This window comes from Hippopotamus amphibius, chromosome 14, assembly GCF_030028045.1.
Source record: "Hippopotamus amphibius kiboko isolate mHipAmp2 chromosome 14, mHipAmp2.hap2, whole genome shotgun sequence".
NCBI lineage: Eukaryota > Metazoa > Chordata > Mammalia > Artiodactyla > Hippopotamidae > Hippopotamus > Hippopotamus amphibius.
The window spans coordinates 4,262,818-4,287,808 of NC_080199.1; the positions used below are offsets into that span (position 1 = coordinate 4,262,818).

Here is a 24,991-nt window from a genome sequence, read left to right on the forward strand (position 1 = left end):
ACGCCAGCCAATTCACGTTTGCTCCCATGCCCTCAGTCTTTCATTTGAAATCGATCATTCTTTAGCTAAGGAGGTAATACCCAGACCCTCGCCCCGCTAGAAGCCTCTAACCACCCGCCAGCAACTCGGACTTTTTCTGGAGTCAGGGAGCGGGAAATGCTTAAGAAATTAGCAAGCATTCTCAGCCTTGCAGTCCGCATTCTGACTTTTATCAGTGATAACAGAAAGGAAAAAAAGCAAAGGTGGGGAGGGGGTACAGAAAGGAAAGAGCGAGTGTCAGAGCGCAGTAGCCCAGGCTGGTCTGCGGGCACAGCCATCCCCCACTCTCGCCGGACCCCTTGCGTCCTCGCCCTCCTCCTCCGCGCTGGCCGAGCCCCGTGCCAATGCGCCAGGATGGAGAGATCTCGGCGCGGGAGGAGATGACGCAAAACCCAGCCCCCCCCCCCCCCCAAAAAAAAAAGTGTTTCTCCAGGACGAAGATGGCGGCAACTTAGCGGGGGACTGAAGATGACTGTGGCTCTCGGGAGGCCCAGCCCAGGCGATTCGGCCCCGAGGTCCGGGGGAGGCGGCGTCAGCAGTCGGAGCCCGGCGGCGGCGGCGCCCGCGGGCAGACCTGCGGCAGCGGCGGCGGCGGCGGCAGCTGGAGCGCGGGGTGGGGGGTGGGGGGGCGGGAGAGCCCTGCCGGCAGCGGCGGCCCAGGCTCCGGACTCGGGGAGAGAGAGCGAGAAGTAGGAGCAGGAGGAGGAGGAGAGAAAGGAGAAGGAAAGGAAGGAGGAGGAAGAGGAGGAGGAGGAGAGGCGCTGGGGAGGCGCTCTGGTCGCAGTCAGTGGGCAGCGGAGACTCGGCATGTCCCTGGCAGGGGAGAGCGGGCTGTCCCCAGCGGGGCCATGGGGACCCGCGCTCTGACAGTGCCTGGGTGAGAGGAGCAGCGCCTGCCACTCTGCCACCTCCACCACCACCTCCTGCACTCAGCTCACCACCGGCCACCAGCCCCAGCCTCCGACTGTCTCTCTCTCTCTCTCTCTCTCTCTCTCTCTCTGCATTATTGTTTCCCGCTCTACAGAGGATGGGGTCGGCTGATGATTAGGTCGGAAGCAAGTCATATCTTCCTCCAAGGCCTGGTAATATTTATGTAGGCAAAGAGAGAGAGAGAGAGAAAAGAGGGAGAGAGGGAGAGAGAGGGAGAGAGGGAGAGGGAGAGAAGAAACGGGAGGAGGGGATAAGGAAATTAAACCCTTTAAGTCAATGCATATTGTGGTGACACCGGCACAGGAGCCCTCACGGTGGAGTCGGCCAGGGCTGTGCGTTCCCAAAATATGACCAGGGGTGCTTGGATGTGTCGGCAGTATGACGACGGATTAAAAATCTGGTTGGCAGCACCCCGGGAGAACGAGAAACCGTTCATCGATTCAGAGAGGGCTCAGAAATGGCGACTGTCTCTGGCATCTCTCTTGTTTCTCACAGTCCTGCTCTCTGATCACTTGTGGTTCTGCGCCGAGGCCAAGCTGACCCGCACCCGGGACAAGGAGCAGCAGCAGCGGCAGCAGCAGCAGCAGCAGCGGCAGCGGCAGCAGCGGCAGCGGCAGCAGGAGCCCTCCTGGCCCGCGCTCCTGGCGAGCATGGGGGAGTCCTCGCCCGCCGCCCAGGCGCACAGACTCCTCTCCGCCTCCCCGTCCCCCACCCTGCCCCCCTCCCCGGGAGACGGCGGCGGCGGCAGGGGCAGCCGAGGCAGAAGCAGCCGGGGCAAGGCTCTCGTTGCAGGAGACTCTGTCAAGCCCGTGTGGCGCCTGGAGACCTGTTACCCCCAGGGCGCATCCTCGGGCCAGTGCTTCACGGTGGAGAGCGCGGACGCCGTGTGCGCCAGGAACTGGAGTCGGGGGGTGGCGGCCGGGGGGGAGGGGCGGCGGGGGGCGGGGACGCATCCAGCTCCGCTCTGGAACTTGTCGGATTTTTACCTTTCGTTTTGTAATTCCTACACACTTTGGGAGTTGTTCTCGGGGTTGTCCAGCCCCAACACTTTGAACTGTAGTCTGGATGTGGTGCTCAAGGAGGGCGGTGAGATGACCACTTGCAGGCAGTGCGTCGAGGCTTACCAGGACTACGACCACCACGCTCAGGAGAAATACGAAGAGTTTGAAAGCGTGCTCCATAAATACTTACAGTCGGAGGAGTACTCGGTGAAGTCGTGTCCTGAGGACTGTAAGGTAGGAACAGTGGATTTTCCCCATTCTTGCGCTTGTGTATCTGTGTGTTTGGTGGAGATGTCTTCTAGAGTTTTAAAAGAGTTTTTTGACTCTGCTTTTGTTACTTCAACCATTGTTTTTGTGGTTGTAAGAGCTTGACTTGCTGCTTGATTTGGGACTGTGTGCCATCTTTGGAAGGATTGCTGGTGGACTGGTGCCTTCTTCTGGGAATCCTTGGAAGATCAGGAAGACCCTGGTCTTCTCAGATAACAAAGCCAGTGCTTTAACTATCTCTTAAAGCTATGGAGTTGGTTCAAACTCTGTCACCTTTAAAAAAAAAAAAGGAATGTGAGTGAAGTTTATTAGGAAGACAGTGATGAGACTGCATACAGATAACAGCAGCTAAAATCAGAATAGTCTGAGACACGCATGTATGGTCTGGCTTACGGACCTTACACATGAACTCTCTGATGGTGACATCATTAAGCTGGTTGGCCAAAGGGACAAGAGAAAGTGTTTGTGGCTGTTTATGTAGGAAGAGCTAAAAAGTGTTTTACTTGTTTTACAGTGGTAGTTTTGGCTGTTTGGAAAGTCTGGGGGCCTGTCTAAGCGTATTTACTCACATAAGTTTCCTGTTTTCTCTTAGAAACGTGTATAGTTATTGATCGGAGACTCACTAGGAGTAGAAAGTTTTAATTGTCTGATGATGACTGATCAGTGTTAAATTATTTATCAGCCGCCTTATGTAATTAGCTTGAATTTTCAGGACGCTCTCCAGAAGTACTAATTGGCAAATGCTTTATCTGTGAATGAAAAATACTGAACTTATTAATAATATGTGTTATCTTCAGCCCCTTCCTATTGAACCTTTTCCTTGCTGATTCACGAGGACGTGTATGCAAGTTTCTTAGGAAATGGCTAATTTAACCACGAGTGCCTGTCCTACTAGAAGTGCTGCTGTCCGTGGTGCTGAAATGAGGTCTGCTCACGAGCTCTGCTGAAGATGTACACACTGCAGTGACCTTTTAGTAGGGAAGAAATGATGACAGAATCTCAATAAGCCTTAATGTTTTGTTCCAAAGGTATATTTCTTAATGCAATAAAATAGTATTGCTTTTCAAAAGAAATAATACACCACATTCTCTCTTTACCTTTCTCTTCATCACTCCCCCAGCCTCCTCACAGGAACACAGCTGTCCCTCTTTCCCTCACTTGCTTTGTGCTGGGAAAGTGTAATCAAGGGCAGTATGGATCAAAATATTTTGTGATGCTTTCACAAGAGAACTGGCCTAAGGGATACCTACTTCATAGGAACATAGTTCAAGGGCTGTATTTTAGTTTGGATGGATTAGTTGTGCTTTTGACAACTAAGCTAAACTGAAACTAAACTTGCTTTGCCAATGTTCTTTAAGATCAGAAACATATCTTCCTTGAAAATAATGATATTGCCTTTACAGTATTAATTCAGAAGGCTACTTCATTAGCTAAATGGATTTTAAAAGTTTTTTACATATTTTTCTTAACCATACCCCTGTAAGTCATGCCTGGGAATTAAACTTAATCTTAATGGTAGAAGTTAATAATGAAAGACTTGTGTGTTTATTGCATAGTAATTTATTTTGACAAGATACGTTGCATCAGAATTGCAAAGAAACTGATGTGTCTGCTAATTCTACTACTAATAAAAAGCTTGCAGAGGTTTCAGTATATTTATGTTTAAAAGTGATCCCTTGTAATAATTTGAATTTGCTTGCTTCCTTGAATGTAAACTCTCATAGAAATTTCTAGTAATTCTAATTTGCATAGTTTCAGTATTTAAAAGATAGTCTATATTGTCAGTAGACTACAACACATTTTCAAATAAGCCTGTCAAATATATTTTTGTTTAAATATTCAAATTTTAAATATGTACAAGTGTGTATTTTTCTCTTGTGCTGAAATAATTATCAACTTTGTACTTATATCATCCTAGCTATAAGGTATAGTGTAGGTTAAGTTAATTTGTAATGTTAGGAACTACTTCTGGATTGTGTTTGCATATAAAGTAGTAGCTATTATCTGTATACACAAAAGCACATTGTAAAAATCTTAACTCCTTTTTAGAAACATTTCTTCCCACTGAAAAGTAGAACAGACATTTGAATTTTTCATCTCCACAACGCAGGTTTTATTTCTTGTGATGCCTTGTAGCTATTTCTTGCTTATTTGTTTGTCAGTTGGAAACACTTGAAACATTTATTCCACAATAACTGGTTTCACACAGTTTCAAATTTTAGGTTCCGGGGGTGGGTTGGGGGGGTTGTTCACTATTCTTGGTTGATAACTCACAAATCTGTTGATTAGCTCCTTAGCTTAATATACAATTTCTTTATGATTCCGCAAAACCACAAAACAACATCCACATGCCAAGTATATTACATGGCTTAAAATGCTACTTGTAGTCTTTGAAGAATGTGTCTGAGTTTCTTTTTTGAATAATTTTACTTATTTCGAACATACTTATGAAATGATGACTGTCTTCAGGGCAATGTTTGAGACATATAGTCTATGTAAAATTTCCCATATTTTAAGGTTAATGACAAAGTCTTAGGCTACATTAAAAGTAAATACATTATATTTCCAGAATTAGTAATATATTCATGAAAAATCCAATTTAATAATTTCTTAATATACTTATACATTTATAGGTAGGAGAACATATGCAATAATATTATACAAATTATTATAATTCATATTTTAGGAAAAATATATTAACTTTATTATAACTGTATATAGTTAAGTGATTAATACAGTGATTTCTAACTTTTAAAAGTTAGGACATGTTATTACCCTCTAGTTTGATAATCTCCCACATATAAAAAATGCCACATTCCATATATATTTATAAAATCAAAGTGGATTAAATTTAATTTGTATTTAACTTTATTTAAAGGGCCTTTGGCCCATGATACTGAAAAAAAAAAAAAACACCCAAAAACCTTTCATATTACTATTGCCCGTAGTAACTGGAGATCAAATATAGCTTGGATTTACTTTAGTAAACCTTTGTTTGCAACATATAATAGAAATCATTTGCACCCAAGAATATTTTTTAATATTCATAGAAATAGCTGGTTTAATTTTTTAAGTAAATATACGCCTTTATTGGGGAAGTAATTTATAGTAAAATAAAGAACAGGAACTTCTGCATATATCATTTGGACTATAACATTCAACCTGCTCTATTACATAAATCAAGTCACAAAAATTATGACAGTAATTCTTCTCTGGATTTTTCAGTGTTATTCAGAATAATGTTTTTAATATCCAATAAGAATCTGACAAATCTGTGAAAGTCTTCAAATTGGCTAGTAATATTAAAAAACATGCTATTCAAATCTACAAAATTACATATGTATGTTATTAACATGCCTGAATTTTTACTTAAATAATTTTTTTTTCTTAAACACTCCATTCTTTAGCTTCTAAGCATTCTTGAGATCACATACTGTAAAACTGGGATATTTAAGGAATATAAATTTCTGTGTTACAGGTAAACTTTTGTTAATGACAGTTTTATTGAATCACTGTTCCTTAAGACAGATGGTCAGGGAAAGTGGGTTTAAGATTAGATGCTAACGTAAATTATTGCATCATCTGTATTTTAGTTCTCTCAGAATAGGTTTTAATCTTTATACTCTCAAGAGTGTATGCATTCTTATATTTTTATATTATAATTTTATATTAAAGCAAACTATATTGCCTATTTTTTTTAACAGACAATGACCAAAAGAATACTTTGCCAATGTTAGGCATATACAACAATCGTGATACTCAGGGCTTTCTGTATTTTTTGCAGAAACCACTCAGAAACATTAACCAGTTTGATGACACAGAACTTGGGTTACATAATGTGCAATTAAAACAGAAAAGGCATTTTTAAGTTCTTCTCTATTTTGATGTCATACGCTGTAGATTCTTAAATATAGTTTTCTAAGGGAATAAAAAATGTAACAATTCTTTTCACTTAAATATTGAACCTAAAATATTTATTTTGCTGTTGATCGATTAAGTGCTACTGTACATATTATGACACTGTCTAGAGTGTGAAATACATCTGCAAATATATCACTTTTATATTCTACCACTGTATTATTTTCAAATCATATTTTTATAGTTGAAATGCTTCTCTGCAAAATCGAACAGTCTAACCTTCAGATGATCACATTAACCATTAATAAGGCCATTTATAGGGTCAAAGCCACTATCATAACCTTCTTTATAACCCAGATTTTAATTTTCATATTTTTGCTCCTTATATAACTACTGATTTATGATCTGTGTTTTATTTTTATAGGAAAATTCCCCAATTTTATCTTAACATTGTATGCTGTTGCTTTATAGACCAAAGAATGATTTATTTTTTAACTTTGGATTTGTAACTGGGTCAAATTAGTAGCTATATAGGTCATAACCACAGTTTTAATAATTGCTGTTATGCATTGGTTTTAGTCACTTTAATTAGATGAAATTGGTGTCTACATATGCAAGGTGAATTAAAATGTGGAGGAGAGGAAATCAGATAATATTCTCAGTCTTCTGCTTCCCACAAATAAATCATAATCCATTGAGATATATTTTCATACTAGGTTGAATATATAAGAACCAATATACAGATAACTGTTTGAAACAGAATACTATTTTGGTTTGAATTATCTAACCTGTTGCTTTCATTTCAATTCCCAGTTTCCTTTTTAATCTTAATCTTCTGTGTCAACTTCACATTGACTAGGCACCAAACATGTCATTGTTTACTTTCTATTGATTTACACTGAAAAGCAGTAAACATTTTCTCTAGATCAGTGGTTCTTGGGGTGACATTAGACTATCCTGGGAATCGTTGAAAACACCCCCAGCCCCAAGAGATTCTGATTTCATTGGTCTGGCTTGTGTCATGAGCTTGGAATCTTCCAGTTTTCCTGGTGATGTGCAGCCCAGGTTGAGAACCACTGTTCTAGTTGAGTGAAAACCAAAGTGGAAAGACCTTTTAGCTCCTGTGCTTCAGTAATACATAATAACCTCATTTTGCTCAACTGATGAGAAAGTAACTTAGATTTTTTTAGGTGGTAAAGGCAATAGGACATAGGCAGAGGCCAGGGGAGCAAATATGTAGTGACTGGGCCGAGGGAGTAGATGAGAATTGAACCCACTGGGCTCAGGTTTAGGGAATGTGCCAGGAGAGAACACAGAGAAAAGGAGAAGGATGCACACAGGACCAGAGTGTTGAACATTCGAGGACGAGCCTATTGGCTGTGATTTTCTGTCTTTAGCCAGAACCGAGTCATTATACTGGTGTTTACTAACGGGCTGGACACGAGTGCAGAAACTGGATGTGAGACGGATCAACTATTTGGTTAGAGGAGCCTCAGCCTCCTTATTTTTATCTCTAGTTTTAGCTTATATAAATGGCTAAAATGTAGACTTTTTCAAAAGTATGGGTTAGTTTTAAGAGAAAACATTTTGACTTTTCACCTATTCACTTTATTAAACCTAGGAAATTACTAATTCTTTTTTACTTTTGTTTTTCCATTGTAATTATGAGCCACGTTTCCTTTTTCACTTATGTCTATCATACTAGAATAATTAGTTGACATTCATACAATGTTTTGAAGATACAAGTTGCTAAGTAGGTACAGAATGCTACCACACTTAACCTAGGAATTCTTTTTAGAGGGGTCTTATCATTGTTCTGTTTTGAAGTGATTGTAATATCATCATTTTTTGTTTTTTAAAAGTTTAGATTACAAGATGCTGTGAAACACTAAATTTAAGTTTTACCTTAAATTAAGAAGCAATTAAACATTACAATCCAAATAATGAAATTTCATTAATAAAATGTTTTAATTTACTCTGATTCTTTAAAACTGGAAACAAGAGTTAACATTTGCCTTTCTTTGGTAATAAATAGTTCATAATTTATACTGTGTATTGTAGTAGAAGGCATAAAAATATTTACTTCTTGGGTGTTTAGAGTGTTAAAAGTTAATAGTTGATTTTTCCCTCCCTTGGTAGTGTTGCTACACACAGTCATATATTTAAAAAAAGAAAAAGAAAGTTGTAGATGCTGCCACAGAGGGTAAAAAAAAAAAACCCTGCAAAAAGTAAAAGTTTGCTATGTGTTTAAATACTGTTATTGATCTTAGCGGTAGCAGTGGTATACCGACATGTATGTGTGATGGGTGAATGCAGTAATTACTTCTTTGGAAATACATGGGAATTTTGTATGTCTGCTGCTCTGCCTACTTGAGAAGGAAATTGGGCTCTCCTCAAAAGTATGTCTTCACCTTTCGGTTTCCTTTTCTTCTTGTCAGCGTGCCTTCTTGCTCTCATCTGGCTGAATCCTCTCCTGGAGTCTGGAAGCTTCACTTTCAGGGCCTGTGTCCCTGTGGAAACCCAAAGTTCAGAAGTCTTACTTCTCTGCATCTCCACTGCTATCAGAAATGATCAGTGTCTTTCCTACTGAACTAGCACTGACTTAATTTATTTGAAAAGAAAATTGAACTAAGATTTAAATGAAAGATCCTGAAAATGTGTTAGTTTTCTCAGAAAATGATTTGAATCACTCAGAAATTTAAGTGCCGGAACGAGCTTCAGTAGTAGCTAACAAGCTTTAGAGTTTATTAGAAGTCAGAAACTAGTCTAATTAATTTAATTGACACATCATCTTTATGAGGTAAGTACTGTCACATATTATGCAGATGAGTGAAGAGAGGACAAAAGTTAACTGTTCCAAGCTCAAACAGCTGGTGGTGGTAAAGATCAAGTTCACGTCCTCACTTTATTGTATTTTCTTCTTCCCCTTTGTTATGATCACTACAATCATACCAAAGAGTAAAGAGATTAGTATAATAAACCCACAAATAGATTTAACACTTGTTAAAAATATTGCCATATTTACTTCTTTCTGTTTTTAATTTATCATTAAAACATTTTATAGATGATATAGCGAGCTAAGATAACAGAAATTTTGGATTCCTAGACAGCTAGAATGAATGACCAGAAATTACAGGTTTATCATTTCAGAGTCTTAGGGGGAGATTTGGAAATGAATAAATGATAACAACAATCAGCAGAACACTTAGGTTTCTGATTTCCTTTTTAGGGTGGAGCAGAGAGAGAAGGTAGATATACAGTTTCGGAGGGAGGGAAGTAAACTTTGGAAATCTGTGGTAGGTCTTACACTGAACTCATAAGTTAGGTAAGATACAATCACGTTTTGTTTATAATTTTTAAACAACAGTCCAATTTTTACCATATTGTTTTAGCAGGTGTTTAGTTTATTAGTTGAGAATTGTGTACATATTGCCTGACACCTGTAACACTTAGGAATCTTAATATTTATCTAACCTTTACTACCTCCTTATAGGCCCTATCTCCAAATATAGTCACATAGCGGGGGTCAAGGCTTCAATGTATGAATTTGGGGGGACATAGTTCCACTCATACACTGAGTGAGGTGTATGGCAAGAGATGTAGGAAATACTTCTGGAGAGATATGAGTGCTCAATTGTGAAGAACCATGGATCCCATGCTAAGGCCTTTGAATTTCATTCTCTGTGTGAAAAAATATCAGAGAGGAATTTCAATCCAGTGATTTACTTGGGGTGATTTGTTTTTCTCAAAACTTAGCCCTGGCAGCAGTGTGATATCTGGTTGGAAGAGGATGAAGGGATATCAGAAAGTAAATTTTAAATTATATTTAATTTCAATTAGTCTAAATTTAAGTAGCCTCATTTGGCTAGTGGCTACTGTAATGGACAGAAAATTCTAAATGACTGTGGTAGCTATGGAAGTGGAGAAGAAGGCAAGATTCAGGAGACTCTCCTGAGTTCAGATTTACCAGTTGCTAGGTAGGGGGAGGATTTGATTCAAACTTTGTAAAAGGTGGGACTCTGGATGTGGATACATTTAATAGATAGGAAATACAGGAAGGAAAACAGGAGACTGGTGAAAGAAACAGGAGTACATTTTTGGAGACAATGCCATCAGGAGATGTTCAGTAGATAGTATACCATGTAAGTAGCGGCTTTGGGTATGAAGTTTATTCTCTACATGTAGTGTAGTTTGATTCAGGAAGCTGTGGGCAGAGATCAGATGATTTAACAAAAAAAGGTTACGTGGAGAGAATGTCAAAGATGAATTCTGAGGAAGAACAACATTGAAGGGTTTGGGCAGGAAAGGGACCAGGAATAGAGACTGAGAAGGAACAAGGAATGAGGGTGAAAATGGAGGCATGAGAACAGAGGACAGACTGTGGGGAGGGTGGGGAGAGAGGAGGAGAAGAGGGAGGGAGAGAGGCAGAGGCAGAAGGAAAGGAGAGAGAGAATCATTAGAATGTGATGATCTGAACAATATAGGGAAGAATTTTAAGAAAGATGCAGAGTCAGTCAAGAGTGTCTTACATTGCAGAAAGAACATGTAGGATGAAGCCTAGGAATCGGTCACTGCATTTGGCAATTGTCTTGTTGACCTTACAAGAGTAGTTTCAATAGAATGATGGAAGAGATGTCAAATTGCAATGATTAAGGAATGAGTTGGAGTTGAGGAAATAAAAACCAGTCCAAACTATTCTTCATTAAGTTCCGCAGTGAAAAGAAAAAGAAAATGAAATAGGTAGGAAGATGTGAGTTTAGAGAAATGCATATTTTATGATGAAATAAATATTAGAGTATTTGTAGCTTTTGATCTAGGATCCAGATGGGAGTATGATAATGAAAGTGCCACGTTCAGAAAAAATTAGTGAAGGCACCAGATCCCAAGGAAGAGATGATAGACTCTAATCTGTTGCTTACTCTAGGGGAGGAGGGAGGTTTTATCTTGTACATTGTGCTGTGCATCTAACACCCTTTGTTTTGTTGTTTGTATTTTAAACAGGAACAATGCTTCAATTTCAGGATTTCAGACAATAAGCACAATTATTATCGTGAATATGCTTAAATAAAGTAGCATATTCATTTTCAAATAATATAAAATAATTATTGGCTGTAAATATGAGATCATAAATAATTACATCATCTGTGTTACTGTAAATTATTTTTTTTAGGAATGTGCTGCCCTGGGGTTCAATGACATATTTAAAGAGTCCATGGAATTAAATATGTTTGATAGAAAGTTCTAAAAATAGAAATTAATTTTAAACCTAATAGAGAAGTATAGTAAAATGATTAAAAGAAGTATTGAGGATAGATTGGGTTCAACTCCCAGTTTCATCACTTATTAGTTATATAACATCATCCAGATTCCTTAAAATAGGCATTCTAGCATCTCTTTCATAAGACAGTTATGGGAAGAAATCAGGAGACTCCTGTGCATATAAAAGTACCTAACCTAGGGCTTGCTGATGCCCAATAAATGGTAGCAATTCATTAAAATCCACGAGGAAAAAGCCATGGGAAAATTAGTAAAATTACTTCACTTGAGATCGCATATAAATTTTCTGGTAAACACCACTCATTTACAAGAGTTTTATAAGCAGACTGCATTTTGCATGGTAAAATTCTTGGTTTTACTACATCTGCATTCCTTCTGCTTCTCTAGAAAGGTGACTAAAGGTGATTCTTTAGAATGAAACAAAACAAAAATTCAGTTAGGGTGAAAATGTTTCATTCCTAAAGCTTGACTTTTCCCCCTGTTATTTCAGATTAAAAATTAACATGTGCTTGGTTGTAGACTGAGTGGATCCTCTCAGATTGCTGCAAAGGGACTTGAGCCCTTTTTTTGTGCAAACCTTTTGCGGGATGATAAGTGAAGAAACCATTGTAATGACCCTCCATCTCCTGGAAACCTCTGGGTGAAAATAATCTTGGGGGAAAGTCTTAGTTATGTCGTTTGTCAGGCATTGCAAAGTCTCATGCCTCCACGTTCCATTTTAAAAGTTGAGGCCCTTTTCTCTACCCTCCAGCTACTTGGCTTTGTATTTTGTTTTGGTTGTTCCTGTTATTTTCTGCTCTGCCCCACGTTTACACACTCTGCCATACTTAGTATTTGTATTGGTTGAGGAGGGAGAGGAATTAGAGTAAAAGCTTACCTGGGCATTGGAAGTAGAGCTAGCAGACAAGGCACACATGGCAGGTGCCAAGATATGCAAGACGGAATGGGCTAGAATAAAAGACTGTAAGCTGTGCTCCACGGATGGGAACATGACGGCACTGAGGAAGAGAAGACATAGGGAGTCACAGCAAGGTTCTTTAATTTGATAAAAACTGTCATGTGGAAGGGGCGTCTTATTATCTAGTACTTAGTTTTGGTCTACGATAAGAATAAAGCTCTATATTCAGGTGTTTTAGGAATATCTCTACATAAGGAAGAATGTTCTATGAACGGATAAAAGGGAACAACCTGTCTGGAGAAATCAGGTGCACGTTGCTACAGAAGATGTACAAACAGGACGGGAGCTATGCCATGGCCCGCGAGGGCATCTTACGTGTGTGTTGCAGGTTGGCCACAACAATCTACCATTATGGGCAGAATTAGCTTTCTTCAACAAGTGGGTTAACGAAAGCTTAGAAAAGGTAAGAAATGTGCTGACGTTCTCACAGGCAAGGGTGGCACAGACAGAACACAAACCAGTAATACATGGCTTTTAATCTCATGGCCATGACTTAACTATTATAATAGCCTGTTCACTTTGTCACAGATCATTGCTCATGTCTAGTTTTTTTTTTTTTTTTTTTAATTTTTAGGGGAGAATGTGGGTGGGTGACAGCAGGAGTGGATAGAATATAAAGTTCTTTGGCACATAAAAGAAAATATAACTCACTTCATCCAGTTTTTCTGTTGCAGCAGCTTGGTGTAGGAAAAGAGCATGGGCCTGAAAGTCAGAAACACCTAGATTCAAATGGCTGTTCCATCAATTCCTATAAGATGGAGGTACTTTTATATCCAGGTTGAGGAGTCACTGAGAGAAGGAACAGAACAGATGTGTACTAAAATGTAGCTGGCGAGAGGGTTCCCTGGTAACCTAGTGGTTAGGAGTCCGGGCTTTCACTGCAGTGGCTTGGGTCAATCCCTGGTCAGGAAACAGATCCCGCAAGCCGAAAAGGAAATGTAGCTGGTGGGTAGAGTTGTCATCTGTTCAGTCCAAGCTACTCTGAGAAGAGAGAATGATATCACGTGATGAGGCATGCTCTGCTGTCCCTACTGTTAGACACTGAGCTGGTAGAAAACATTGACAAGTTTGTCCTGATCTAGTCATTGGTTTCTGATCAGAGCTGTCCTAGTGTAGATCAATTCCCTGATAGAGATCTTGGACTTAGTTTCCACAGAGGCATTTAAAGTGGCGTTGGTGACATATTTAATCTTGGGAGTCACAGTGACCCTGGATAAACAGTGAGAGTCTGTCTGAAGAGAAGCAAGTGTTTTTAAAAGGGTAAATATGAATCTTAAACCATTTAAAAACAGAATTTCTCCTTCCCTGTCGTGAAGACTGGACTGGTCACTGTGGGCCATTAGGCGAGGAGTTGTGGCATCCATGCTTCCTGAGGCAATGTCTTCATGCCAAAGTCCAGGTGAAATAATGGGAAAAGAAAAGACCACATGCAAATGCAAATGATCTTGCTGTCAGTAGAGCTGTGAGGCTTTACATCTGACTGCTTTGTAGAGGGTTGGCAAATTATGACAAGTTTCAGATGTGTTGTATTTGTCCCATAGATTTCTAAATATATACTGAAATTTTAAAAGTCACTAATGAAAAAAACGAATCCTTTCCTATCATTTCAGTTTAGACTTTTTAAATTAAATGTTTATTTTTATTCAATGTGTCTGAAAATTCCTGTAGGATGGAATTCAAGTCTGAGTAAACAAAATCCTTGTGAGCTTAGTTTCGCTTCACTGATGAATATAGATTATTTTCAACTGTCATAGTTTTCAACTGCTCATCAGCCATGGACTGGATTTCTCTATTGGATTAATTGGCTCTTTAACATTATTAAAATAATTGATTCAGTCTCTAGGTACTTGATATTTTTTGTTCTTATAACTTAATGGATAAAACAGACCAACTTTGTATATGCTGTTTCACAGGGAGTCAAAGCAGCTATTTATTTTATTTTGGCAAAAGCAAGCATATTAAAAGAAAACCCAAACTCTTTTATTTGTTTATTTAGTCTTTGAGAAATAATTTCTCATTTCCAAAAAACTTTAGAATCTGGTGAAAGTTAACAAAATCCATGAATATTTATGTCTTAAATCTGTAATTTTACATTGCATACATTGTATTAAGTGCTTGAACTTTTCATAACAAAAGTCTAAAGTGGTTCCCCAAGATAGATAGTGGGGTTGATGGTCCTCAATTATTTCATAAAGGTGGAGATTTTAAAAGGTCCTACATGCTGGAGTAATTCTTTTTTTTTTTTTTCTTCAGATCTTTATTGGCATATAATTGCTTTACAATGTTTGTTAGTTTCTGCTGTACAACAAAGTGAATCAGCTATATGTATACATATATCCCCATATCCCCTCCCTCTTGAGCCTCCCTCCCACCCTCCCTATCCAACCCCTCTAGGTCATCACCAAGCTTCAAGTTGATCTCCCTCTGCTCTGCAGCAGCTTCCCACTAGCCATCCATTTTACATTTGGTAGTGTATATACGTCAATGCTACTCTCTCACTACTTCCTAGCTTCCTCTTCCCTCATTGAGTCCTAAAGTCTGTTCTCTACATCTGCGTCTTTATTCTTGCCCTGCCACTAGGTTCATCAGTGCTGGTTTTTTAGGTTCCATATATATGCGTTAGCATACGGTATTTGTTTTTCTCTTTCTGACTTACACACTTCTGTATGACAGACTCTAGGTCCATCCACCTCACTACAAATAACTCAGTTTCGTTCCTTTTTTATGGCTGAGTAATATTCCATTGTATATATGTGCCACATCTTCTTTATCCATTCAACTGTCCATGAGCATTTAGGTTGCTTCCATGTCCTGGCTACTGTAAATAGTGCTGCAGTTAACTTTGTGGTACATGTATCTTTTTGAATTATGGTTTTCTCAGGGTATATGCCCAGGAGTGGGATTGCTGGGTCATATGGTAGTTCTATTTTTAGTTTTTTAAGGAACCTCTGTACTGTTCTCCATAGTGGCTGTGTCAATTTACATTCTCCCCAGCAGTGCAAGAGGGTTCCCTTTTCTCCACAGCCTCTGCAGCATTTATTTTTCCAGATTTTTTGATGGTGGCTATTCTCACTGGTGTGAGGTGATACCTCACTGTGGTGTTGATTTGCATTTCCCTAATGATTAGTGATGTTGAGCATCTTTTCATGTGTTTGTTGGTCATCTGTATGTCTCCTTCGGAGAAATGTCTATTTAGGTCTTCTGCCAATTTTGGGGATTGGATTGCTTGTCTTTTTGATATTGAGTGGCTTATATATTTTGGGGATTAATTGTTTGTCAGTTGCTTCATTGACATATTTTCTTGCATTCTGAGGGTTGTCTTCTTGTTTTGTTTATGGTTTCTTTTGCTATGCAAAAGCTTTTAAGTTTCATTGGGTCCCATTTGTTTATTTTTATTTTTATTTCCATTATTCTAGGAGGTGGGTCAAAAAGGATCTTGCTTTGATTTATGTCAGAGTGTTCTGCCTGTGTTTTCCTCTAAAAGTTTTATAGTGTCTGGCCTTACATTTAGCTCTTTAATCCATTTTGAGTTTATTTTTCTGTATGATATTAGGGAGTGTTCTAATTTTATTCTTTTACATGTGGCTGTCAGATTTTTCCAGCACTACTTATTGAAGAGGCTGTCTTTTCTCCATTGTATATTCTTGCTTCCTTTGTCAAAGATAAGGTAGACCATATGTGTGTGGGTTTATCTCTGGGCTTTCTGTTCCATTGACCTATATTTCTGTTTTTGTGCCAGTACCACACTGTCTTGATTACTGTAGCTTTGTAGTATAGTCTGAAGTCAGGGAGCCTGGTTCCTCCAGCTCCATTTTTCTTTCTCAAGATAGCTTTGGCTATGTGGGGTCTTCTGTGTTTCCATACAAATTTTGAAATTTCTGGCACTAGTTCTGTGAAAAATGGCATTTAGTAATTTGACAGGAATTGCATTGAATCTGTAGATTACTTTGAATAGTATAATCATTTTCACAATGCTAATTCTCCCAATCCAAGAGTATGTTATATCTCTCCATCTGTTTGTATCATCTTTGATTTCTTTCATCTGTGTCTTATAGATTTCTGCATGCAGATCTTTTGCCTCCTTAGGTAGGTTTATTCCTAGGTATTTTATTCTGTTTGTTGCAATGGTAAATGGGAGAGTTTCCTTAATTTCTCTTTCTAATTTTTCATTATTAGTGTATAAGAATGCAAGAGATTTCTGTGCATTAATTTTGTATCCTGCTACTTTATTAAACTCATTGATTAGCTCCAGTAGTTTTCTGGTGGCATCTTTAGGATTTTCTGTGTATAGTATCATGTCATCTGCAAACAGTAACAGTTTTACTTCTTCTTTTCCAATTTGGATTCCTTTTATTTCTTTTTCTTCTCTGATTGTGGTGGTTAAAACTTCCAAAACTATGTTGAATAATAGTGGGGAGAGTGGGCACCCTTGTTTTGTTCCTGTTCTTAGAGGAAATGCTTTCAGTTTTTCACCACTGAGAATGATGTTGGCTGTGGGTTTGTCATTTATGGCTTTTATTATGTTGAGGTAAGTTCCTTCTGTGCCCACTTTCTGGAGACTTTTTGTCATAAATGGGTATTGAATTTTGTCAGAAGCTTTTTCTGCATCAATTGAGATTATCATATGATTTTCGTCTTTCAGTTTGTTAATATGGTGTATCATATTGATTGATTTGCTTATATTAATGAATCCTTGCATTCCTAGGATAAACCCCACTTGTTCATGATGTATGATCCTTTTAACGTGCTGTTGGATTCTGTTAGCTAGTATTTTGTTGAGGATTTTTATATCTATGTTCATCAGTGATTTTGTCCTGTAGTTTTCTTTTTTTTGTGACATCTTTGGTTTTGGTATCAGGGTGGTGGTGTCCTCGTAGAATGAGTTTGGGACTGTCCCTCCTTGTGCTGTATTTTGGAAGAGTATGAGAAAGAAGGGTGTTAGCTCTTCTCTAAATGTTTGATAGAATTCGCCTGTGAAGCCATCTGGCCCTGGGCATTTGTTTGTTGGAAGATTTTTAATCATAGTTTCAATTTCAGTGCTTGTGATTGGTCTGTTCATATTTTCTATTTCTTCCCGGTTCAGTCTTAGAAGGTTTTACTGTTCTAAGAATTTGCCCATTTCTTCCAGGTTGTCCATTTTATTGGCATATAGCTGCTTGCAGTAGTCTCTCATGATCCTGGAGTAATTCTTAATGTGGACCAAGAGGTCGGGCTTTGCCTCAGTTGCGCTGTGTGCACAACTAAGAGTTCACTGACCATTTGGTTCAGTACTACAGCTTCTCCAGTATTACACTCTAATTGGATGGGTGTTTGTTTCTCACAGTATCCACTTTAAACAGATAAGTGCAAAAGCCAAGCGGTGCAAATTTGCATTTCTTGAAGAACTTGATTATATTAATAATATGAAAACAATATAGCTAAAGGCACCTAACAATTTACTTTTTTTTTTTTTTTCCAAATCAAGGCTAGATAGTGTAGTAGATGAACTGTAGAAAGGTTAACTCATGATAGATATGGTTTAGGGAAAAACATTATATCTTCATCCAAATATATCAATGTATCTTAATGGGCCTGACATTTGACATACATGGGACCAAATGAAGGTGCTGCAGATAGACAAGGGAAATGCACAATGATTAATGAGAGTCCCCATTTCCTGCCTGTGAACGATCATCAGAATTTACTTTTGTCTGTGTAGTGCTGTCTCCATTCTGGGCTATTTTGTATGGCCCTGAGCCTATTCTGCTGTTTTTTTTTTTTTTTTTTTTTTTTTCCTACCGTGACAATATATGATGCATTTAATATGGTAAATTATTAAAGAGAGTTCCCCCAGGGGCTGTTCAACTCAGTTCCTCTTACTTCTCCAGTTAACGGTGAAGGGCTGTTCCCAGGGATGCTGGCTGATGCTTGTTGTGGAACGAGCTCGTGAATCAGAGGGACCAAAGTGTCAGCACTGAAGAGAACACATGCATTTTCTCAGAATGATCACAGTGATTATTTGCCACGGTTATGATTATTGCCATACAGATGTATTAAAGGAAGCTGCGTAAAAAAACCTCTTAATAACTTAATTTGTAATCATTGCCTCTGGAAATGTACTTTGTCATACAATTTTTGTGTACTCTATAGGAAAAAAACATAGTTTAAGGATAAATGAATATTCCTTGTTAAAAATAGATCTTTAGTGGAAACTGTCCTTAGATAATTTGAGCACTATTATTATAAGGCAATAGTAATTTAGGCACTGAGCTAAAAGATATCCCACAGTGCAGTTAGTTAAAAAAAGAATAAATAATCAGACGCTTCATCGTGTGTGACTCATATATGGACATAAAAATGTAAGAAATTTATATATAAACAGGGTGTTTACTAAAGCAAGAGAAGGAAGGAATATGAGGGAAAATCCAGGAGAATATTTGATCTTCTTTTTCTAGGTACATGTTAATGAGAGCAAGATTAAAAGACATATAAATCTCTTAATCTAAAAGCTGTTGTTTTCATAATCTGCTACTGAAAAAAAAAACTGGTAACAAATTTTTCTTTTCAAGTGGTCTCACTTTCAATCTGTAAATGGAAATTAGATTTCACTCAGAGCTTTGAAATCAGGACATTGCTGCAATTTCAACCTGAAAGTGTTGCTTCTAACTTGCTTATGAGAAGTTCATTGTTTCCCTCTTAAAAATACAGTTGGCCCAAAGTCAAATGATTACAGAATACCAATTTTATACAATATGGTGTTTGATATCTTTGTTGTTGTACAACAGAACTTTTTATATGGCAAATATATACACAGTGTTTTATTTGTACATACTTCTTTATGGGTAATTATGGGTCTGAAAAGTAATAAACAGCAGTGTAATTATTCCATAGCTTGTGGTGGGGATGTGTGTTTCCTTAATCTGGCCACTTAAAGGAAGAAATAACTATTCATCTCTGAACCTTTCCAGAAAAGCAATTTAAAAAAAAATTCAATTTCTTTTTTGAAATTTAGAAGACTTTAGAAAAACATATCACTGTTTGGTTCTGTTGATTAGTTTATGAATTTTAAGAGACTGGAAAGATGTTATAACTTTACAATGGTGATTTCATCTGAGAAATCACCGGGACAGGTCAGATAGTTCCAAAAATTCAAATAGCCCACAGAGAAATGTTTTAAAATATCACTTTCTGCTTAAGGAGAGTGTTGTGACATCTGCAGCTTACTTTGATAAGGTTTGGCAGAACATATAAATGTAATTATGGCAACAAATATAGGTTATGGTTATATGAGAGTTTAGTTATTAGTCTTTCAACTTTTCTATATGTTTAAATTTTTCATAAGTAAATTTTTTTAAAATTTTTTAAATACTCAGTGGCCTGTAGGGAGGAAAATGTTCACTAGTTATGCCATTGTGACTATTCCAGCCTGTGTAAGTTGTGTATTTACCATAATATCATAAACTGGCACTGTGGCTTTAAAAAATCACTTTCCAAACATTTCTGCATTATTTCACAGTATGGAATGAGCTAGAGTGTTATCAATACAACAAGAAAGAAGCTGAATTCCTAACGGATATTCAGGGAATTTTTGTGGAAAGTGTATTACTCATATAGAAACAAATGTAAATAAGTACAGTGACTGCCTTTGTCATCTGGTTTGAAGAAAGTTTGTTAATCAGTCAGCAACCCAAGTATAGGGAAAATAATTGATGAAAATCTATTTCTCTGTCTTTGTAAATATACATTTTACTTTTTAATTTTAATTTGATTTGTGGGTAGGCAGCAAAGCCATGCCCAAAATTGGAGGACAGTTTCCTTCTCTGTTAAGATCATAATACTTAACGATTAGCACCTAGTATTGGTGCTAGGTCAGTTTATTTAATTCTCTGAAGTAGATCTGATAATTATCCCCATTTTGCAGAAAAGTACATAAAGGGCACAAGACTTCTAATTGAAACTCTTAACAATTGTATTTGTTTTCTATATATTGCTATGGTATAGAAGCAATCCTGATTTTCAAAGATTACAGATTTTTGGAAAGTAGGAAATCACTGAAAATACTAGCCTGAAGACAGTTTCTAGCAACATGATTTACATGACAAATCCATAAAACTGACTTTGTACCTATGTACTAGTCCATTTGCTTCTCCTGTTAGATTTTGAGAGTACTCTTAAAGCTAGGAGTATTCTTCTGTCTTACATATATTTTTTGTCTAATCACTTGTGAAGAAGGAAAAAAAGAGAAAATGAACTTGTGATGGTTATAAAACATTGTCATGGATTCACTGATGCTTCTCCAAATGAGAGGTGCAAGCATGCCCTCCCTCTGAATCTGGGCATACTTGTGACTGTTCATTAAAAAGACCAGGGCAGAAGTGATGCTCTGTGACTTCCAAGGTAGGTGATAAAAGGTTATGTGGTTTCTCCCTTGTTTGCTGGGACATGTATTCTTGAAGCTTTGGGCTGTCATATAAGATAGTAAGTGAACCCAAGACCACCATGCAATAAGGAAGCCCAAGCCACATAGAAAGGCCACGGGTGGGCTTTCTCATAGACAGTCTCAATTGACTCCAGCCTTTGAATCGTCCCAGGCCAGTGCCACACCTATGAGTAAAGCCTGCAGACGAGCCCAGGGCCCAGCCTTTTAAGTCACCATAAGCCTTTCAGATTTCTCAAAGCACCAGATACTTTAGAGGACAGAAAAGCTGCCCCTGTTATGTGATGTCTGATTTCCTGATCCACAGACTCCTAGACTGTAATAAAATAGTTGCTGTTTCTTACTCATTTTAGTGGTTTGTTATGCAGCAATAGATAATAGGACAGTGTTCAACAGTAGTTTGTTGAACAATTGATTCTCCATCAGGTGAGAGGTTCCATTGAGTAAAACTAATGAAAATTGAAATAAAAGTAACCTATGTGGCCTCATATACCTTATTGAATTCTTTCCCTCTGTGATTACCATTGCTGGTAAGTAGTTGCTTCAAGCTGTGCGTTTGACATGTTCTCCTGCCAGTTCATTTAATTCATTTCGTGCATTGACTCTTGTGCCCAGTTCATCATCTGAGAAGTTTTGATGTGTGTGATGTTAAGATATAGTGCCGATGAGCAGGTTGTGTACAGTACAGCTGAAAAGACTCGGTTCCAGGCTGCATATGAACAGTGTCATGGAGAGATATAGCAAAGTCCTCTCCAAAGAGCTTCTTACTACTTACTTCTTTCTTTGGGTTTTACTAGTGTGTTTCACTGTGTGTCCGTATGTGGCAGGTAAAGTGGAGATTAGTATAACTGTCCAAATAATTAAAGTATCAAAATGTATATGCTGAAATTTTAGGGAAGAGTAATTTTAAGGCTGCGTTATCTGGAATATTCAGTTGAAATCCTCATGTTTTGATTTTTTAAAATTAAGAAACTATAGTGAACTAGTCCACTTGAAATTGAATAATTTACTGTGCATTTATAATTTTAATTGTTTTCAAGTGGGGGATTATTATGATATTCTCTCTTAGCCACAGAGTTTTTACTATTCTTTAGGAGAAAGTAGTTACATTTTCACTCAAGTGTTAAAATCATCACCTCTTGTATCACGCACCTACTAGCCATATATTTGGAATATTCTAAACATCATTTGCACAAATTTTCACATTCAATTTTTCTGGAATACTTTGGGAAGAATTTAAAGGCCAGAAATCAAGAAAGAAAGTAGGCACGGTATAATCAAGAGCAAGTGGCATTATCTAAACGTTGGGTACAATAGGAAGAGGCAAACGATCATCACAAAGGAAAGAACCAATCAGTTTTTCTTCAGGAGAGCGGTTGCCAGTTCTCATGGGTAATTTCAAAAATGAGATGACATTATGTTCGACTTCTTTTTAAAGTTTAGATTGAAGTGAAGCAGCTTGAGTTTATTTTCTTTTTGCTTTGCAAACAAAAAACAACACCCAAATTAGAGAATTCCATTTTATTAATTATCTATTGCTCTGTAACAAATGACCACAAACTTAGAGATTTAAAACAATGTGTGTTTGTTTTCTCACAATATCTGTGGGTAGAGTCTGGCATGGCGTTGATATGTTCTCAGCAAGGCTACAGTCAACGTGTGGGCCAGGGCTGGGGTCTCCGCTGAGACTTTCCTAGGGAAAGATCAGATTCCAAACCCCTGTGATTGTTGGTGGAATTCATGCCTTGCAGACTGTGGAACTGAGGACCTGGGATACTTACTGCCCATTGGCTGGTTGCTGGCTGCCCTTGGCTCTTTGCCAGATGGCCCTCCCTAAGGTAGCTCACAACCTGGCATTTTGCTTCTTGAAAGACAGCAAGGCGCAAGGTTTCTCAACAAGACAGATGTTACGGTCTTATGTAATGTCATCATGAAAATGACAGCCATCACCTTTGCCCTGTTCTGTTCTTTGGAAGGAAGTCTCAGCCAGACTCAAGGGGAGGAGGGTGCCCAAGGACGTGAAGATCAAGACAGTGAGTTGTGGGCACATTACAGACTGTTTGTACATCCATTACTTTTGAAGGTCCTTCAAAGATATTATTCTTTAGATAAGCAGCGACAATTTCATGTATTTTTAAATCATCTCAGGCAAGATACATTTTCATTTTTGTTTTGTCACTAAATCAATATTTGATAAATATTAGTGTAGGAGATCAGCAGCATTATTAAGTATAAATGTGTTTTATTGCAGGGACATAAGTAAAATTTTATTAGGTGTGATTCTGCATAGAGAAAATGGAATTTTAATTAAAGAAATTGAAAGTGGTCATTTTCAAGCCTTCTTATTTCTTCTAAAATTGTTTCTGTGTAAAATTAAATTCTAAAGCTTGCCTTGTAATATTTTTTTTTAATTTAAGAAATTTGCTATAATCATAGAATGATAAATGTCACATGATTACTTTAGAAGAATACAGTCTGTTTTGTAAAATGTATTTTTAGGGTAAATTAATAAATTTTAGAACCTGTAGTTTCTAAATGGTGACCTATAATTCCATAATAAGATTGACTTGTTTAGACCAATAGAGTAATCGCATATGCCTATTTAGTCATCCATATAAATCTCATTTGTCTGGAATGCTGCCCATAATGCTAAATTCAGATTAAAGTTTCCAGCAATGGGATTTGAAATAAATATGAAGGCACTTTAGGGCAACTGCTTTTATAGAGGTCTAGAAACTCTCTCTCTTCAGCTATTCTGACCTGACTAGAATACCTCTTCCTTTTTCCCATTCTGGAAAGGCAGATATTCTTCCAGGCGCTGCTTCTTTTGTCTTTAGTCCTTGATCCTCATTAAAGTTCAAATTCTGCATGCCTAACACTGCTATGCATTTACTTGAGTAAAATGGTTTTCCGATTTCTTGCTTACTGTATGATTTTTTTTAGGGAGAGGAAAAATATACTTGGGGTGGGATTGAGAGTATTGAGTCAGACTTGGGAGATAAGAAGGCTGTATCAATCGGGATAGGTCAGGTTATGCTGAATTAAAAAACATCCCCAAATGTCAGTGACTTACAACAGTAACATCTACAAAAGATTTCTTTCTTGCTAACAACATATGTCGTTGTGGATTGGCAGTGCCTCTGTTATATATTTTCAATCCAGAATTCAGTCTGACAGAACAGTCATTGTTTAGAACATTGTCAGTCTTGCGGCAGAAGGAAAGGAGACAGGGTACCATACTCTTGCTCATAAAAGTTTAGCTCAAAAGGGAAACATACCACTTATAGCTACGTTTCACTGACAGAAGCAAATCACACTATCACTCCTGTGTTCAACAGAGTAGAGAGGAAACTAGGATGTTTGTCAAGCAGTGATACACTCTACCAGAGATAGTAAGGATAAAATGCAGAGAATCTGGGCTCAAAGACAATATATTTTTATATTTCAGGGCTTTGCTTATGGTTGGTACTTTTTAGTGTATTTTTTAAAAATTACATATTAAATCCAACTCTGCCATTATCTTCCAAGTTTAAAGAGGTGAGTCTTTCAGGAAATTGTTCCAAAGATTACTTTATTAGTGGCATCCTTTTGGATGGTATGATAATGGAGATAAAATTGATATAACTGATAGATGAGACTTTTTCCACATGTAATTTTAAAACATAAGTAGTTTGAAAGCAAATTCTAACTTTCTGGGGAGTGGGAGAAGTAGGGTGGGGATATGTGTATAGCAATGTTTTGGAATCCTCTCCCCAAAAGCACAGGAATTAAAAGAATCCCAAGATTTAAAAGGGTATTCTCAATTACATTTCCACATTTTATTACTATGGTTTTATGAATTTAATGTATCTAAATAGATATGCTTAGTATTGAAGAATGCTTAGTATTGAAATGAGAAAACACAGTTTGGAGATAATGCTCTGATTTCTGGATTTAAACTCAGCGAGGAGCTGGTGTGGTTCTGTGTGGAGGAGTAATTAGATTGGAGTTTGGGCAAACAGGGTAAGGTTAGGTTTACCACTGTTCTGCCTGCCTCAGCTTCCACCCATCTTTTTAAAAAAAAAAAAAAAAAAAACCTTTAATTCAATTATTTATTTCCCCTTAATTTTATTTTATTTTTTAATTTAGTTATTTATTTATTTTATTGGCTGTGTTGGGTCATTTTTGCTGTGTGTGGGCTTTCTTTTGTTGTGGTGAGTGAGGGCTACTCTTCGTTGGGGTGCGGGGGCTTTTTGTTGCCATGGC

The 24,991-nt window shown here is 37.8% G+C and overlaps 1 protein-coding gene across 2 annotated transcripts in view; it reads left to right on the plus strand.

The window, feature by feature from the left end:
- Positions 1-728: 728 nt before the first annotated feature.
- NALF1 (NALCN channel auxiliary factor 1) overlaps positions 729-24,991 on the plus strand; it is a 595,380-nt gene continuing 571,117 nt past the window's right edge. For both annotated transcript variants that reach the window (XM_057707794.1, XM_057707793.1), the window contains exon 1: positions 729-2,204. In XM_057707794.1, the coding sequence (XP_057563777.1) occupies positions 1,317-2,204 (888 nt within the window). In that variant the 5' untranslated portion in view covers positions 729-1,316. The remainder of the gene's footprint in view (positions 2,205-24,991) is intronic.